Here is an 18993-nt window from a genome sequence, read left to right on the forward strand (position 1 = left end):
AGCTTCCCTTTTCAAGTGTATGTGCTATAGGTACCAAGACAATTATTTCTAGTGGTTCAATAACATCAGAGAAAATTATATTTTGTGCTCCTTTGTACATCATATGTCAAAGAACTTATGCAGACAAAAGCTGACAAAAAGGAATCCCAACAAATACAACTTCATTCTGTGCAGATGACTAAAGTCTTAGTTCACTTGGGTGCATTAAAAACCCAGGTCTTATTTTTATGTATGTCTTTACAGGCAGTGAAAACATACAATCTTGACATGACCAATGTGATTTAAGACTAATGCAATAAAGGCTTCATACTACCAGCATTTCTTCCATTTTAAGGATGCTGAAAATGAATCAATTTAATTTATGCCACATTTATGTCTCACTCGAGACAACTGAGCAACAAACACATATAACGTTCTATAAAACAGAAGAATTTATCCTCATCCCAGCCATCAGGATGTCATCAGCATATTATATTATATTATTATATTATATTATATTATATTATATTATATTATATTATATTATATTATATTATATTATATTATGAAAGTACAAGATTTTGGAAAAAAATAAGTTATTGTATAAATAGTTGATTATATCATAATTTGACAAAAGATATACTTGTTTTGCCGAAACGTTGGTAACTAATAAACAGTGTGGAGTTATATTTTTTATTTTTTAACTTGCACCAAAAAAAAAGTAAATGTTTGTTTACTTTATTGTATGAATTGATTACCTGTCAGATGTTTTGAGGGGACTGAGTTTAAAATAATAATTATGAACAGCATCTATAATTGATCATTTCAGGCCAAACTACAGAACAGTGCTGCTAATGTTAACTAAATTGTTTTTTTGTTTTTTTTTGAAAAATTGAAATATATTTAAAAATCTAATAAAAATGGCTATAAATGACAAATTACTAAAACAAAAATGATTAAATAATAAAAGCACATTCAAAATATTAAGGATTACTATAATAATACATAATTACTAAACAACACTGCTATAGAAATGTTTGGGGATCTCAATTACATTTTCAGTTCAAACCAAAGTTTTTTTTTTCTTTTTTTTAGTCATACTCCTTCTCTGTCATGGTTTCCATAAACTTGGCCATGCTAAGCACTGAATGACATTTTCTGGCAAGCAATCAGCACATATGCAGGGACCATAAAAAGTGCCATAAAAAACCTCTGAACATCTATTGTAACCAGAAACTCTTCCCATTTTTCATTATTTTATTACTTTCATGGGTTTAAAGCTATATTCATAGATATATTTATATGCTGTTTTAGCCTGTGCCCATTTATATATAGATTTTATTAAGCCCTAGTTGGGCTGCACTGAGAACTGGACTAATGCAAAAGACATGTCACACACAGAAATGGAACACAGTGGTGGAAGCAAGATTCAGACCTGCAGGCAAATTTAGTTTTAAGAGGAAACTAGAAAGAGCTTGACCTAAAACAGATTTTACAGGCAAATACTGCCGTTGAAAGTGAAATGATGATGAGTATGGTTCATTAATTACACTTAAGAGGATGACTGTGAATGTTCTGAGGACTGCATGTTGAGTCAAAGTGCTGGGAATGTGTTGTGGCCAACTAGTAACAGTAAAAAGACTGATTAATCACTTCTAAGGAATTAGTACAAGTAAATCAGTGTGAGTGATCGTGTGACTCAGTGATTGCATGTTCCTTCCCTCACATCGTATTGTATCTCTCTTACACATCTCAGCCAAGCCCTGGGGGACCCTTGAGTTTACATACTGTCTGCAAATCCTGAGGGGAAAAAAAATCAGATTTTTCTTTCTGCATGTGGGCTGGACTGCCATGTTTGGTGTTGGATTTATATTTGGCTTAAGAAATCATCTCTTTTACTGTTGAAAAAACGTTTCAGGCAATAAAAGTCTGATGGCACACACGTTCACATAAATGTCCACACACACACAAATAGAGGTATGGTGAGAGAGAGAGAGAGAGAGAGAGAGAGAGAGATGGCCCTGCAGAGCAGAACAACATTACACGCACTCACAGAACAATTGAACAAATCTGGACTCTTTTAGAGCTCAAATATTGTTCTTTGCAAAAACACAACCCATGAAAGCAAAAAGAGAAATTGTATGGAATAAAGAGAAGGAATGTGGGATCTTAAAAGGTGAAAAATAGGGAAACTAAGGAAATGGCAACGGTTTAACCACTTAACCAGCTGTTTGCTGTCTGTCATTACTTTAAAGCTGAACAGCCCTAAACACAACACCTGGAGCTCAAGAAGATAATCACAGGAAAGAGGAGAAAGGTGGAGCACATATTTTAGTTTGAAAGTGAGATTTAACTTCAACAGACAGCTTTCTAATAGAGATGAAATCAAGAGCATAGTTGCGAGTTCAATAAAAAAGAAGCTCATATTATCTTAATATCTATTTTGATACAGCAACACAAACAGTTCTAAACGAAGCCAAAGCAGCATCTCCGAGCAAGTAGTGGAGCTTCATTTCTGAATGAATCAGTGTTGCAAATGATTGAATGACTCTCTCATAAAGTATCAGCATAAAATATTAATGCACATCCTGTCTGGAAAATGTAAAGAGACAAGCACAGAATTCGTATAATTCATTTTTTCTCAAAACAAAATTGCAAACATCATACTTTTTAAACTGGTTTCCACTCCCACATTTGCCATTGGTTGGGCAAACTGATAGCCCCGCCCCCAAAGTTATGCCATTGGTTGTGTTGGTGGGATGCTAAAATAAACAGAGGAATGCTGTTATGGTGCCACAAAGACAGAGTTCATGCTTTTTAGAAAAGCATCCAGTTTTCATTGCACATAAAGCTGGGATTTTACATATTTTACCTTAAAATAAAGATCTCAAACCGAATATCAATACAAACAGACTTTAATTTAATCACAATGTTACAGAAGTCAGCATGTACACAAAATTCTCAAAACTCTTCAAAACTCTATACACTTGTCATGTACAAGCAGGACACCTTTTTAATGTCAAACATTACATAGTGCAGCCATGCACTGAGTAATTAACTGTGTTTGGGTGAGACGGTCAGATTTGCGTAGAATTTTTCTTCCAAGAACAACCTAAAAAACTGTAATACAGTATACAAAGCCATGTGGATTGAAAGAAGATGGACCAAAAGCAACCACCAGTAGAGGGGGAATCATCTGAATCACTTGACGTCCTGTTTCATGCAATTTGCCTTTTTTAAATATATCTTCATACCTTTCTTTGCTTAATCAGAAAAAGGTTTTCATCGGAAGGATACATGGATGAATCTTTTGCAGCTTTTCGTTCTCTCTTTTGCCATTTCCTTTCCTTCTTTTTCGATATTTTGTCCTTTTTATTGTTCTTTTCCATTCCAAAGGGCTTATTCGGCTTCACATTGGCTTTCCGAGGTGATGAAACATCTCTTGTCTTGTGAGGTCTCTTTTTGTAACCTCTAGGAAAGTCTGCATCTTCATCTAAAACAAAATCTTCAGATTGAGTTTTCTTTTTCTTCTTTTTGGCTTCATTCTGGCTTTGCTTTTGTGGTTTAAACTTGCTCTTAGGGGTGTGTTTGCCGTGGTTCCCTGGCGTTTCGGAGTTCTGGTTGACATTGAAGTATGTGTGTTTGGGTGTGTGTGCGATGCGTCTCTTCGGCGTGTGCTGGTTGTTGGTGTGAGTGCTGTATGGGTATGGAGAATGTTTGTGGCTGGTTTTTTGTTTCTTCCTGGGCGGTTGGGGGGTATATGTAATGACAGCACTGTCAGGTGAAATCAATCCAGCTTGCTTGAGTTCTGAAAGAGACACACGTCATTAGATCTTTAGGTTTCAAGTATGATCAGCTTTTTTCAATTCAATTTGTCAGAAACAGTCAAACCTAGGGCCTGCTTTTTAACTCGAATTTCCCGGTAATGAATGTCATCCTTTGTGTCGTAACGGGAAATAAACGGCAGGGTGGGATATGTACCATTATACATTCTCTTCTGGGCGCATTCCTGCAGAAAACACACACTTTAACATCTCAAATCATGGACATTAGTGAAGACACATCTTGAACAATCTCTCTTATGCCCACCAAGGCTTCATATATTTGATCCAAAATACATTAAAAACAGTCATATTGTGAAAAGTTATTAAGTATTTTCCATTTTAATGCTTATATTTAAAATGTAATATATTCCTGTAATGATTCCTCCAGTTCAATACTTCAGAAACCATTCTAAAATGCTAAATATGGTTGTACTGCTTAATATTTTTGGGATTTTTTTTTTTCAATTTGTTTTTGATAAATAGATTTCAAATGAACAGCATTTGTTTTTAAACGGATTTTTTTGTTAATATGTACAATTCTTTACTGTCACTTTAAAGAACTACAAGCACCATACACACATTTATTTTTTTAATTATTTACTGTATCTTTTAGTGTCTCCTAGTTTCATGCAATTTGTTTTAAGTATGTATGATTGTTTTTTTTGATTTTTCAAACATCCACTTACATGGCCAAAGTGTCCTTTCTTAGAGCAGTTATAACAGTAGGCAGGTTTCCTGCAGGCCTCTGGATCACTGGCTTTGCAGAAGGGTCCCTTAGTAGTCTACAAAGAAACAAAAAGACATAGATTTAGAAAGGAGACTGATTATGAACTTCTACACTACTAACATCGCAAAGTCTGACTGCCTCCTTTGAGAAAAAAAATGCTAAATCTTATATTTAAAAAGAAAAATAGTAAAAAGAAAAACAGTGAACCAGTTCCTTCATTAACACTCAATGATATTTTAAGGCCCCCTAGCCCTATTTATGTTTTGAAAACTTATTTTAATTAAAAAATAAAAGAAAAAAGGATTTTAATTTTCAGGATTACAGACCTTTTAGGAGCTGAATGTTCTTCGGGTATCCACATTTTTTAACCAGTGAATTTACATTTAGTAAAATACATAGTTTACATAGTTTGCGACTTAAAGAATAAAGGTTTTTTTTAAATATTTGACTCACAATTTCAACCCAATAAAATGTTTTACAGACTGGCATAATTATAAAATATATGCTCATTACAACTTTTAGAACAATCACACTTTTAATAGGTTTCCTTGTATATCCTTGTATATTTTATTCAAAGAAAAAAGGGAATGGATTTAAAAAGATTGTAAATTTAAATCATCTTGAGGCCCTCTTGAAAGATTGAGGAGTCCTAGTGGGCCCTGGCCCCCTAGCTGAGAACCACTCATTCAAAGGGGTAATTGCCCTAATAATGTCCATTCTGTCATTATTTACAGTCAATCCAAAATTTATCAAGACATCTTCAACATTTCTCACATTATCACAGTTTATTCACTATAGTGTAGAAATAGTAATAAAATATAACAAGAACTCAGAGTTAAACTGTCTCAGAACAAATTCATCTTGATAATGTCAGATAACTTTGATAGAAAGGTAATGAATTAGGCTGACCAGCTGTCAGCTGTTAAATTTAAGTACACAATTAGATAAAACAAATTTAGGTCAACCAATTACCAAGCAATGCTTAATTTTGTTCAGTCTGCGGTGTAAAAATGTTTGCATTAGCAATTAAAGAAAAAAAACTTGGTCAGGTCAAAGTGTCTAAATCATTTTTTTACTGGTAGTCCACTGTATGAAGAATTTTTGGGTACAATATGACACGGTTTACTTTATTTTGCTATCCTCACTTACATAAATGAACTATCGTGTTCTGAACCCACTAGTAAAAGATATCAAAAATTATATCTGGTGTCTGAATAATTTTTGGTTTGACTGTACTCACACTTCTGCATTGCATAACCATACAAATTGTTATGAATGTTGCTGCTGCTCTTTTTCAACAATGGACTATTATCATGTATCTTTAATGTGCATTTTTGGTTGACTTTCATAGTGCAAAAAAAGAGCAGCTTTAACATTCTACTAAACATCTTGTAGCAGGCTGTGCTTGTAACAATAAAGGTGGATATGCCCATTTGTAGCAGAAGCATCTACTGTGTGACAAGTTAAAGCAGTAAGGTCAAGAAACCTCCAATTAGGGTGACATGAATCTGGGCGCAACCAGTAACAGAACACTCTAAACACACACAAGAATACAACTCCGCTCATGTCAAGTGTGTGAAAGCACCTCGGTCCCTCAGCTGTGCCCTTTGTGTGCGCGTATGTCAGCTGACTACCTGCGTTATTTTCCTCGACTTCACTCAATTTCTTTCACTCTGTTCTGTTATTATGAACCTCACTTACATTTCCCATCTCGCTAGTGAATGATGACCCCCATTCACACTCTCTTTCTCCCATCATCCACTCGTTCTCCTCCTCCCACTCTTTCTCACAGACATTCATATAATCTGTATATTTTTCTTTTCTTTGAGGTGATATAAGGGAGTGATTACCGAGGGTATCAATAAATCCCAGTAATGCGCTGGTGATAAGGCTGCCTTTGGAGTGTGTGTATGTATGTGTGTGTGTGTGTGTGTGTGTTTCTCCATCTGGTCCCGGGGAGCCCAAAGGCGTTTCACGCTCCATCGCCCTCCGTAAATACAGCACGATAAAGAGGGTAAGCCGACTGGTGCGAGCGTGTTTGTGTGCGTGTGTGTGCGTGGCCAAAAACTACACACATATTGTCTTTTAATGTGTCCTCAAGGGGGCGTCGAGACATACACACACTCATATACGTGCGTTTTCAATAAGCCACCAAGTCATATTTTAAACATATCTTCCTCCATTCCACACACTCTCTCTCTTTCTTTCTGTCCGTTTTCCGCTTGAGTGGTTAAAGGGTGGAGGGGTGAATGCTATTAGAACCGTTGGTCATTATCAGCTCAGCGCTGGAGACTGCTCCATCTCCATCACAAAGACACCACCGGTTACCCCCCAGACGCCCACCCTTCTCTCTCTCCGTCACTCACTCACTCACTCTTTCTAGCCCCCCAAACTCAATGCAAGGTTTACCATCCACTGTCGTTTATTAGTGCTACTTGCTAATCAAGTTAATACAGAGGTTACTGATTTGAACAAGTGTAATGAACTTCAGTGCAACTTGTGCTTTGGGCACAAGTGACACCAAATCATTCAGCTTGTTGAGGGGAGATATGCCATTAGTGATTGCCTCCCATATACACTGAAGGATGGATCTAAGTCATATCTAAGTCCTTGAATATCATAGAGACACTTGCATGCTCTTTTGACTTGGGTGACTAAGCAAGCATCTAGAAACCACCTAGCAACTTGGGATGAGAATTAATGGTCCCACTTTATATTAGGTGGCCTTATCTACTAGGTACGTACATAAAAAAAAAAAAAAATAATAAGTACAATGTACTTATAGTGTTCATAATGTATTGCAAACCACTTTTGCTGCTAATGAGGTGGAATATGGGTAAGGTTAGGGACAGGTTGGGTGGTATGGGTAGGTTTAAGAGTAGGTTAAGGTGTAAGAGATGGGTCAACAGTGTAACTCTAAATGTAATTAAAGAAATTAATTACAAATGTAATCACATGCAAGTATTTTTAAAATGTAAGTACAATGTAAAAACATGTATGTACAAAATAAGTGCACTGTATCATCGGATTAATTAAAAGTACATAATAGTTAAGGCCACTTAATATAAAGTGGGCCTGAATTTATTTACATTCATATATCACCTGCATGCAACACTTAAAAAAAATAAAAAAAAATAAATAAAATAAACAATGATAAAACATAATAGTATAGTTCACTAAATGTATGACTTGTGGTTCAGCGAGTCACAATCATCTCCTGCTGATTCAGTGAGTGAATCATCGTGATTAGACTGGTTCAGACAGATCTCTGATGAAATCCAGAGTCTTTATAACTGATTCATTAAAAGGAATCAGCTCACATGAGTCATTTGTTTGCAACCTGGACCACAATGGTAGCAGCATTTTGACTCAAAAGATTTCTTTTTTGTATTATTTTGCAGCTTCTCTCCTATCATTATCAATTCAGACTGAAATTACATCTAAGCCAAAACGGATTTTTCCTGCAGACTCAGGACATGCTGTCTAAGTATTTTAGTATGATGTTCCATCCACATCTGTGGAAGAATGCAGACACTTAAAAACAGTTAAGAGAAGATCCGGTTCTCCATTCCCAGTCCCACTAACAACTAAATGTGCTAAAAACCACTGACAACCACTTACTATAGCAATCACATAACGTAACAACTGTAGCACTCATATTTTCCTCAGAAAATGTACAATTTCTTCATTTGGCCTCCATTTATTTCCAAAACTTCCCTTTGTCCTTCTGTATTTCTAATGCTCCTTTCATCTTACTACCTCAGAATCTTTCTGTGGTTCATTCACAGTCACTTTGTCCTTTAACCTCTGTCTCTTTCTTCTTCTCTACTGTACCTTCACCCGTCTATCCATCTATTTTTCTTTTTCTACACTTTTTCATTCTTGCTGATATCTCATGCAAATTGGTGTGTAAGAAGACCCTCCCTCCATCACACATACGCTGTGCCCCCCTCCCTGACCTTGAGCTCCTGTTATCACACTCGTGCTCGAATGTCGCAGAAAAGGGAGGAAGACTGACAGGGGGAACAAAAAAAAAAAAAAAGACGAGCGACCCCTCCTTCATCCGATCCTCTGTGCATAAGAGCTGCTCTGTGGCACTATTAATTACCTCTCTTTAGTGTGTGTGTATCACCTCTATCTGAAAGGATTATCGGGGCAGAGGGTGGCCTCTGATATGTTTGTGTTTCAGGGCCAAGAGTCACAGAACATATTTTCTCTCTCAGACACACACACACACACACACACACACACACACACACACACACACACACACATTCATATGACCTTGTGCAAAAAAATCATTCGTAGACACAGATATCTGTACATTGCACCACCTTTTTCAGTTCAAAAAATTTTACTGAAAAAGATGAACCTTCAAATCAAATCAAACTCAAGTCAATTTGAGTATTTTGGTCAAAAAAGAACCTTTAGTGCAATATTCATGTTCTGTCTTTGATTTAACAGCTTATTTTTTGAGGTTATTTAAACAGCATTTATCTTACCCTATCAATAAGCAACCAAAACTAAATGTTTAATAAACTACAACTACAAAACAGTATGACCCATTCGGGCTGATTTACGGACCATGATAGGTGGGCATTACTTCATCGAGTAATAAGCCAATCATAGTGCTACGGAGGCACTCTCACATGACTTCTCGACTATTTCTCCCCTCACATTCACACCATGCTTCAGGGCTTCTATGAGAACATAATGTGCTCCAGGGAGGCCAAAGAGACACTGCCTCTCTCTGAAAGCTCATCTGCTGGTGTTGCTTTTGGAGAGCGTTGATTTACAAAGATGAGTGCTTTACACAGTATTTCTTCTTATATTTCGTAATATTTCTCATTTTATTACTGTACTGTTGATTATTTTCTCATCCAATGTTTTTAAGAGACACCACCTCCCTTCCCTCCTCAAAGAAAACAGCCCTCATGCTCACACAATCACACATTTAAGCAAATAAAACCCACAGATTTACACACACATACACACACACACTGCATCCTGGCAACAGTACTTCACACCTTGGCTACAGGCGGACACAACCTTAATCCTTAACCCCACATCAAATTCAAACTGTTTCCAGTGGCATCACAATTCAAACATGCACACACAGTGTAAACAGTCTTTGTGTGCTTGGTGGATTAGGGAGAGGTGGGAGATTTGGGGTGCATTTTGCATACGTAATAGAAAAACTCTAGAGATGGGAGATTTGGGGTGCATTAATCCCCCCCAGAATGACAGGAAAGGGGTGGGGGTAAAGAGAAATCATTTAAAGACATTCACCATTTTTATCCAGACATGCAATATAAGACGTTCCACCAAAATCACATCACTCATTAGACAATAAATAAAGATTATGGATTAAGAAACCATAATTTACCTAAAATTTGCCTCTTTAGAGAGAGCAAAAGGAAGCGAGGTAGAGAGAGAGAGAGAGAGAGGAAGATGAACAGAAGCAGATCCAGGTTTAATATGCAATCTTCTAGATAAATCTATCTATAGTGAATCATATCGTATAACCTCCAATATCCCAATATCCATCTTGCAACAGCTTATATAAAATGTACATGTCGAGACAAGACCTGACATGCACTGTCAAAATGCATACCACTGTATTATGGTTAAAAATGCACATCTTGTGTTTTTTTATCTGGGCAGACATTTTAAATATCGTACAGAGGTGACCTAAATGAATAAACACAGTAACACAATCACTGGAAACAATGTATCATGCTCCAGTGTTGATTGTTGTTTCTAAAAAAGACGTGTGCTGATTGACACGACAGAGCTGCTGTAGCTCAGCAAGGCTTTGCCAGGTCAACTTCTTTCCTGTGATGTGATTTACAAACAGAGCTTTGAACAGAGGTGTGTGGCAGTATGTTTACACTGTGCCACTGTATATGATAGTCCAATGACAGTTCACTCACTAAATGTGGGACTTCTGTAGACATTTCACTGATGTTTAAGGAAGAAAGTGTTTCTGATAAGGTAAATCTTATTTTATCAGATGTAATATATTTATTATATTACATCTGATATGACATCTTAGAGACGTACCGCAGATGAACTAGCACTCTTAAAAATACATGTTGCATATGTAAATGCAGATATTAAATAGATGTCTCTGAGATGTACATGTGCGATTAGGGTGAGTGCTTTACTGTCAGGTGCTGGTGCCACCTTCTGTAGAACTTAATGGCACTAGTGCTGCTGTCATCAATCGTTAGTCTGGAGACCTACAGTGGTTTCCGAAATTCAGAAAAGTCATAACAGTGTTAGAAGAATGTTGTCTGTGGTATATTTAAACCTGCAAAACAATAAGAAATGTCACAAATATCACCGCAAATTTTGAGAAAGGCCACAGCAAAATCAGTCATTTTAGGCCGCAAATATCTGAAAAAAGTTCCGCAAAATCCTGGAGGGACTGACTAAAGTGTTACCATTTACACTAACCTAATGCATGTTATCTAGAATATTACCATCCCTGTGCAATCTTAAAAACAGGTTCTTTGCTGGCATTGATGGCTCCATAAAAAAAAACATCCAGCATCCATTCTAACCTTTCTAGTGAAAAAAATTTTTGATTATGGAAATGTCCTTTAAACTATGAAAAACACTGCTATTTTAATAGCTGTCCACTGAAAGGTTCTTTGGGAAACTCAAAATGGTTATTCTGTGGCATTGATGTGAAACCCCTTTTCTTGACCTTTATATTCAAGAGTGTGTAGTAACGCCATGTCAACACACCTATTTTCATGTTTGTTCCACGCAAAATATTCCATAAATGAAAAGATGCAAAGAAACACTATAAAGGATGCTCTGGTCTCAGTTGTAGAGGTTTTATTTTTTTTTATTTGTAGGTTTATTAATATGTGTGTGTATACCTAAGGCCGAGACAGGCTAACAGATAAACATTTTTCTATTTTCATGCCAGCTCCCCTTGCTTTTGTCATTCAAATGCAGACACAGGAAACTGGCAGCCAAAAGGCACACACACACCCTTACACGGATGTGCAGCCATACACACACGTCTTGTAATGCTATCGACCCCTGGCCTCTCATGCAATGCCACACACACTGGTCTCTCTGTGCCTGCCTTCCAACTGATAACCAGAAGACATCCATGAAAGATGAGTTTAAGAGAGAGACAGAAATGGAGGAAAAGCACAAAAAATAAAAAATAAAAAAATAAGCAGTGATCTGAAAGTTTGCTTCCAAAAAGGTCAAAATATCCTGATTAATCAAATTTTCCTGGGGTGATTCTCACTAAACTGGTCAAGATTTTTATTTATTTATTTTTTTTCACTCACAAAATCAAAAGAAAGAAAAGAAGAAATGTTATTTTGCCTTAAAAAATAAAAAGGATTGATATGATTTTTGCATCATATATACTCCCACCTCTTCTTCTTCCCAATATTACCAGTTGCATTTTCACTTTCCTGTCTGATAAACAGAAAAAAGCTCTTCATCTCACAAATGGAATAAAATAATCAGTTTATAAACAAAGTCCTAATGATGTCTTCTGCTTAAATGAATGCCCAAGTTTCAAAGAGCATGATATATGACTCAGAAGAAACAAGACATAACAAGAAAGAAAAAAAATATTGGCTTAAAGCAACATAAAGAGATGGTATGACAAAGCAAAAACAACACAATACTGCTACAAGCCCAAATAACAAACATCTACTAAAGCATGTTGAGGTTTTTCCCCCAGGTGGCGACAGCACACAACATTCACACAGCATGAGACATCTATAAATCCCAATGGTCACAGTTCATCAACAGAATAGCAATATACAAATAAAATTAAAGTATGAAATATTTATATATATAAAAAAAATTCTGAAAGAAAATATTCAGCAAGGATGCATTAAATTGCTCAAACAGAGACAGTAAAGACTACATAGTTACAAAAGATTTATATTTCCAATAAATTAGATTAGATTCAACTTTATTGTCATTATGCAGAGTACAAGTAGCTAAGAGCTAATGAAATGCAGTTAGCATCTAACCAGAAGTGCAAGAATATAGTGTTTTATATACATAAAAGTGCAGAATAAGTGAAGCTATGATTTACAGAATGTACAGTGGGGTTGCTACATACAGTATTGAGCAGAGTATGCATAGAATATAAACAGGAATGCAGTGTAGGATTGTATGTACATTATGAACAGAGCAATGTAGGATTATATATACACACTATGAACAGCAGCAACGTGAGAACAGTGGTAATAAATACAGTTGGATGAGTGTGCAAAAGTATTGTTAAAATGAATTCTATGCAAAAACAGTAGTGCAATTATATTTTTATGGAATAGTTTACTGTGCTTTGTACAGTAACAACTTAGTTTACAGTGCGATAACTAGAACAGTGTGCAGTATGTGCAAAATATGAGTAGTGCAAATACATGTTTGTAAAGTACTTTGACCAGTGCAGTAATAAAGCAGGTGCCAGTTAGATTGGTGGTGTGGCGTTCAGAAGGGTCACGGCCTTGGGGAAGAAGCTCTTCCTGAGCCTGCTAGTCCGAGAGCGTAGGCTCCTGTAACATCTGCCGGATGGAAGGAGAGTGAAAAGTGCATGGTTAGGGTGAGAGGCATCCTTGATGATGTTTCTTGCCCTGCCCAGACAGCGCTTGTGATAGATGTTCTCAATGGAAGTTAACTGGGTGCCGGTGATCCGTTGAGCAGTTTTCACTCTCGCTGGAGTGCTTTGCGGTCAGAAGCGCGGAGCAATTGCTGTACCATACTGAGATGCAGTTTGTGAGTATGCTCTCAATGGTACAGCGGTAGAATTCCACAAGGATCCTGGGATTCAGGTGAACTTTCTTAAGGCTCCGTAAGAACTAAAGGCGCTGCTGTGCCTTTCTGACCAGGGTGGAGGTGTTATGGGACCAGGTGAGGTCATCAGAGATGTGGATGCCAAGGAACTTGAAACTCGACACACGCTCCACTACAGCTCCGTTGATGTAGAGGGGGTGTGTGCATGACTCCTAGTCCGCCTGAACTCCACAATGATCTCCTTTGTCTTCTGGGTATTTAATTCCAGATTGTTGGTGGCACACCACACAGCTAGGTGCTGCACCTCATCCCTGTAGGCTGACTCATCGTCATCCTTGATCAGACCTACCACCTTGGTGTCATCTGCAAATTTGATTATGGTGTTGGAGCCATAAACAGGAACGCAGTCATGGGTGAATAGGGAGTACAGGAGAGGGCTCAGTACGCAGCCCTGTGGCACGCCGGTGTTCAGGGTGATGATGGAGGAGGAGAGGTTATCTAATTTAACAGACTGAGGTCTGTTAGTCAAAAAGTCAAGAATCATGTGAATGCTGATCTTTTGAACTATGCTATTTATTAAAGAATCCTGAAATAACGTTATAATGGTTTCCACAAAAATACTAAGCAACACAACTGTTTTTAACATTGAAATCAATAAGAATTGTTTCTTTTGCACCAAATCAGCATATCAGAATGATTTCTGAAGAATCACATGACACTGAAAACTTGAAGTAATGGCCACTGAAAATTCAGTTTTGGGATTACAGGAGTAAATTACATTTTAAATTATACTAAAATAGAAAACAGTTATTTAAAATTGTAAGAATAGTTGCTGTTTTTACTGTATTTTTGATCAAATAAATGCAGCCTTGATAAAATCAGAATCAGATTCACTGAATGCGTTCAAATTCTATTCTCGATTCAAGTTCACAAGCACACTTTCATATTAACTTCTCACCTGATTCAAACTCATCTTGCCCTAAACTCTGATGTCTTGTGCTGACAGATCTACACAGGAATCACACTCTTAAAAAGCTCAGCAGCATAACATCAGTGTGAGAAAGAACAGCTTTCTTCAAGTGCTGTGCTTTGACATTTTCACTGAACTGTTCCCACGGGAGTTTAATCGATACAAACACTCAAAATAAACTGAGTCAGATGCTTCTCTCGGTCTCACGCACAGAGCACCTCTTCACTATATGAAGAGATCATTGATTTATACTAATTACAGATAAAGATTTACGATTACATTTGAACATTTATATATTAAGTTGCTAAATGGCCCAAATCAAAAAATGCAACCCCTTCAAAACTCACTACGATATTCTAATTCCTAGATATGACTTTGGCTCTTTTTCAGTGCAAGCCTATTGGATTTCTTTTGTCCATTTTATACAATGCAAAATCTTATACAGGTCGTATTATTAAATTGCAACAAGAACGAAAATACCTAAAAATATAAAATATAAATCACTTTTCTTCTAAGAGGATTTTACAGTAATATTTGTCCTTGACGTTCTGCTGTAGTACATCATTTATATCAGTAGATGGTGCCGTGTGTCTATCAAACCAATACATATAAATGCATGTAGATATTTACAAACTATATATTTGCTCCCCATTTAAACATTTGCACAGGATGATTCCAGACCTTTCTATTTCCTGATGGCATAAAGGTGTAACTAAATGTCCATCTATCTGCAAAAGAAATCGAATAATTTTCCAGCTAACACTGAAATACTGAATTCATCATTAGGTTTTTGGACCATATCTGGCTTGGTCAATATTCAGAAATGTAAATATTGACACCAAAGCCATTCCTCTTTATTGATGACTGTCTTCTAAAAATCACTTGATCGCTTTGAAGCCATAAACTGTATGTCCCTCATACATTTCACTTATGCTAATGATTCAATTAATTTTCATTACAGTGTAAAGGATTACTAGGCTGATCAGTTTGAGCAAAGGAGGGATTTTAAAAAGAAGTTTTAAAAATGGTAATTGCTCACCAATATCCTCTTAAAAGGTTTGGAATCCGTATCCCCTTCTGACCCGTGATATCTGAACCAAAACATAAAAGCTCTGTAACGCGTAGTTAAATGCACCTAGTCACCACAAAAATGTATCTAGTTGTGTGTGTATGTGTGTGTACAGAAAATTCTTAAAACTATATTTTAAAAGAGAATATTTGATTTAAATTGTTGAGTAAGTTAAGTCCTTGCAGACGTATAACAGTTGCGTTTGTTAAATAAAAACTGAACCAAAGAACAGCATAATCACACCAAACAGAATATTTGGCCCAGTCACCACATTTGCTTTGTAGAACTTTCACTCTTTGCATAGCTTCTGTGAACACTCGCACTTCTTTCTGTCTGTCTCCTTTGGGTTTTGTGGCAAACTTAGTAGAGTTGAGTGGTTGTTTGTTAGTGAAGACAGGTGCAGGCCTCACCCACACACACACACACACACAGTATAAACAGACCCAGTAGAAAGGGACTGGTCTGACAGAATGCCTTTTCACACCTGACTGGGCCTAGCATAGGGCGACAGGCCACAGCTCCCAAAGCACAACACACACACTCACACACAGGGGTATCTGTACTGTATTTAACTTTGAGCCCTCTAGACTCCAGGATAGTTTAAAGGCCTTAAAGACCGTCTGTTGAGGGTGACTCAATTTAAGTACCTAAACACACAAACAGAACCAGGGCAGGACCCAGAGGATGAAAGTAATGCACAAGCAGATGGATTCAGCCCAGCAGAACCAAGTGGACCCGCAGAAAACCATCACACGCTATTTTACGGCATTATAAAGCCTACAAACTCACAAAAGTCCACATATGTCACCCACGGAGGTGCAGGGCGCCGGACAGCAATTCACTGTGACAGCAAATGTCTGTCGCCCTTGGGGAAGTCGTGGCCTAATGGTGAGAGAGTTTGACTCCTAACCCTAAGGTTGTGGGTTCGAGTCTTGGGCCAGCAATACCACGACTGAGGTGCCCTTGAGCAAGGCACTGAACCCCCAACTGCTCCCCGGGCGCCGCAGCATAAATGGCTGCCCACTGCTCCGGGTGTGTGTTCATGGTGTGTGGTGTTCACTGCTGTGTGTGTGCACTTTGGATGGGTTAAATGCAGAGCACGAATTCTGAGTATGGGTCATCATACTTGGCTCTATGTCATGTCACCTCTCGCTTGCTCGCTCGCTTTTCACCTAGATATAACTTTTTTTTGGGTGTAACAAAATAGTTACCATTGATTATAACAATGATTTTAATTACACTACTGTAAAATATTTAATACTTGATCTCTTTCAAACTGTGTAAATCACCCTGCAGTCTTTCCTTCTTTCAGTGCATCTCATCTTGTTTTTGATTTAAAATCAAATTTTAAATTGGACATCACATGCACCAAAATTGTACTAACACAGTATCAAAACTGGGTTGCACATTTTAAGGTGATGATGTTACAGTCTTATATTAAATTTATTTTTTTATTATTATTAATTAACAGCATGCACTTACTATAGGGTTAGTGTTAGGATTAGGGTTAGTTGCTGGTAATTATGTATAATTTATTATTTTTTACTATAGTAAGTACATGTAACATTTAACTATGTTACCAAATATTTTATCTTACAAAAATAAAAAATGTCTAAATATATTAAATATATTTCAGACATGCATTAATATTACCAAGCATAAGCCTGTCAACACAGAAAATTATCCACATTCTGAATATGAAAATTGGTATTATATTATATTATATTATATTATATTATATTATATTATATTATTTTAAACAATTACTGTAAACAACAGCAGCAGAAGCTAATATCTGAGCCTGTAAAACTAAATTAGACAATTTGTGTTTAATTGTAGGAAATAATTATTTTATTTTAGTGAATACATTTTTTTTCTAAATTGTATTTATTTAATTATTTTTCACTTTTTCCCTGCAGTCCACAACCTTAATAAGAAAAAAACGGTGACCCACCAGAACCACTGGCATCAATTTACCACAGTTTTACTGTACAAACAATAACTGTAATAATAACTATGCTATTTTGGCAGAAACAACAGATACCATGACAAGCTTTTCAAAGAGGGATGGTACAATGTCAAGGTTTTAATATTTTTATTCTTATAATTGAGGAAAGAAATCAAAAAGCTCAGAAACAGTGAAAGATTGATTTGAGAAAGATTTTTTAAAAGACTTTTAACCCTCCAACGCAGCTCTTTAACAGCCCTAGAGGCAACATTTTCTTTTCATTCCACCTTTCTTTTTTCTCTGTCTCCACTCTGCCACCCCGCGCACCAGGCTAGCGCTAACGATCTGGCCTTTTCATTAGGAAGCCTAGCTAATTAGACTGTGTGTATGTGTGTGTGTGTGTGTGTGACGGGTCGAGTGACTGCTCGGCGCAGCGCGATGCTGGCAGCCCATTTCATGCTTTATCACGTCTTTTAATTGACAAACAACCTGCTCTTTTCTCTTAGGCTGAGGTCTATATTCCAGGAGTCTGAGTGGATGTGTGTGTGTGTGTGCAGATGTTCCATCGCACCCCTTGACGTTTAGCTGTGTGTGTGACTGTCACATGCCTTCTCACCCCGGTGGATCTTTGGGGAGAAAATGCTCAGTGAGTTTGCCAATTAACCACTTTCAGATTGTTCTGTGACAAAACACATACACACAGATGCAAATACTGAGTAAAGCACACAGCGACCCAATAAAACTCAAGTAAACAAATGTTGTCTATTTAAAGAATCTCAAATATCTCGGAGACATTTTCAAATTCATTGTATTAAGTGACTTTATACACTTCAACACAAGTCTAGTTTTTAAAGCAACCCTCTGTGGTGAATGAAAGCGGATTTCTCCTCTGTTTAGACACACTGTCAGGAGTCCACCATTTATCCATGTCCACACAAAGGCAAAACCAGCAGGACACATGGAGCCTTTTCTCTGCACGCCACAATAATGACTAATAGTGCTCATGATGAATCTGTGTGCTTATACATGTGAGGTTTTATCACACACAAATGAGTGTTTGCTTGACTTGCTTTTGTTACAAATGACTCTATTATTTGAGATGTTTAACACATAAGAGAAACACAGAAACACATGGAAGCTTACCGTAATGTGATACTGTCTCCAGATTTCTGGGCAAGCCTGTTGAGAACAGAAAAAAAGACAATGAAAAAAAACCCAATATTTACATGAAATGGGAGTCTGGCAGTTCAGAAACACAAGAAAAAATAACCACACAAAGGTTTATGATAATAATTTATTTATTTTTTAATCTATGGAGTGCTTCAGACATGAATTTGAGACATTCACCTTTTCTTTATAGCATTGTTTCTTTTCGTTACTGATCTACTATATACTTCCAAGCTTTGTTTTTTTTTTATCTTTGATTAAATGTACTGCAGAAGCAAAAAGTGAAACCTTTTAGGGCCTATTTGAAAAATCTTCACTTAACCTCTATTTATAAAAGTAAACCAGTTTATGAAAGTAAATTTGTAAATATAATATGAAATTGATAAGGAAGATGCACAAAATAAAAAAAAGATGAAGTGGAGATTAAATAAGATGAGAGGATAACAGTAAAGACAGGACAATGAGAGAAGAGAAGAGAAGAGAAGAGAAGAGAAGAGAAGAGAAGAGAAGAGAAGAGAAGAGAAG

The 18993-nt window shown here is 36.7% G+C and overlaps 1 protein-coding gene across 2 annotated transcripts in view; it reads right to left on the reverse strand.

Moving 5' to 3' along the window:
* Positions 1-2878: 2878 nt before the first annotated feature.
* The window catches only part of LOC109096681 (zinc finger CCHC domain-containing protein 7-like), a 55325-nt gene continuing 39210 nt past the window's right edge, over positions 2879-18993 (reverse strand). For both annotated transcript variants that reach the window (XM_042716159.1, XM_042716158.1), the window contains exons 6-9: positions 18445-18480; positions 4490-4585; positions 3871-3988; positions 2879-3787 (exon numbers count right to left, since the gene is read on the reverse strand). In XM_042716159.1, the coding sequence (XP_042572093.1) occupies positions 3228-3787; positions 3871-3988; positions 4490-4585; positions 18445-18480 (810 nt within the window). In that variant the 3' untranslated portion in view covers positions 2879-3227. The remainder of the gene's footprint in view (positions 3788-3870; positions 3989-4489; positions 4586-18444; positions 18481-18993) is intronic.

The sequence above is a fragment of the Cyprinus carpio genome, chromosome B1 (assembly GCF_018340385.1).
Source record: "Cyprinus carpio isolate SPL01 chromosome B1, ASM1834038v1, whole genome shotgun sequence".
Lineage (NCBI taxonomy): Eukaryota > Metazoa > Chordata > Actinopteri > Cypriniformes > Cyprinidae > Cyprinus > Cyprinus carpio.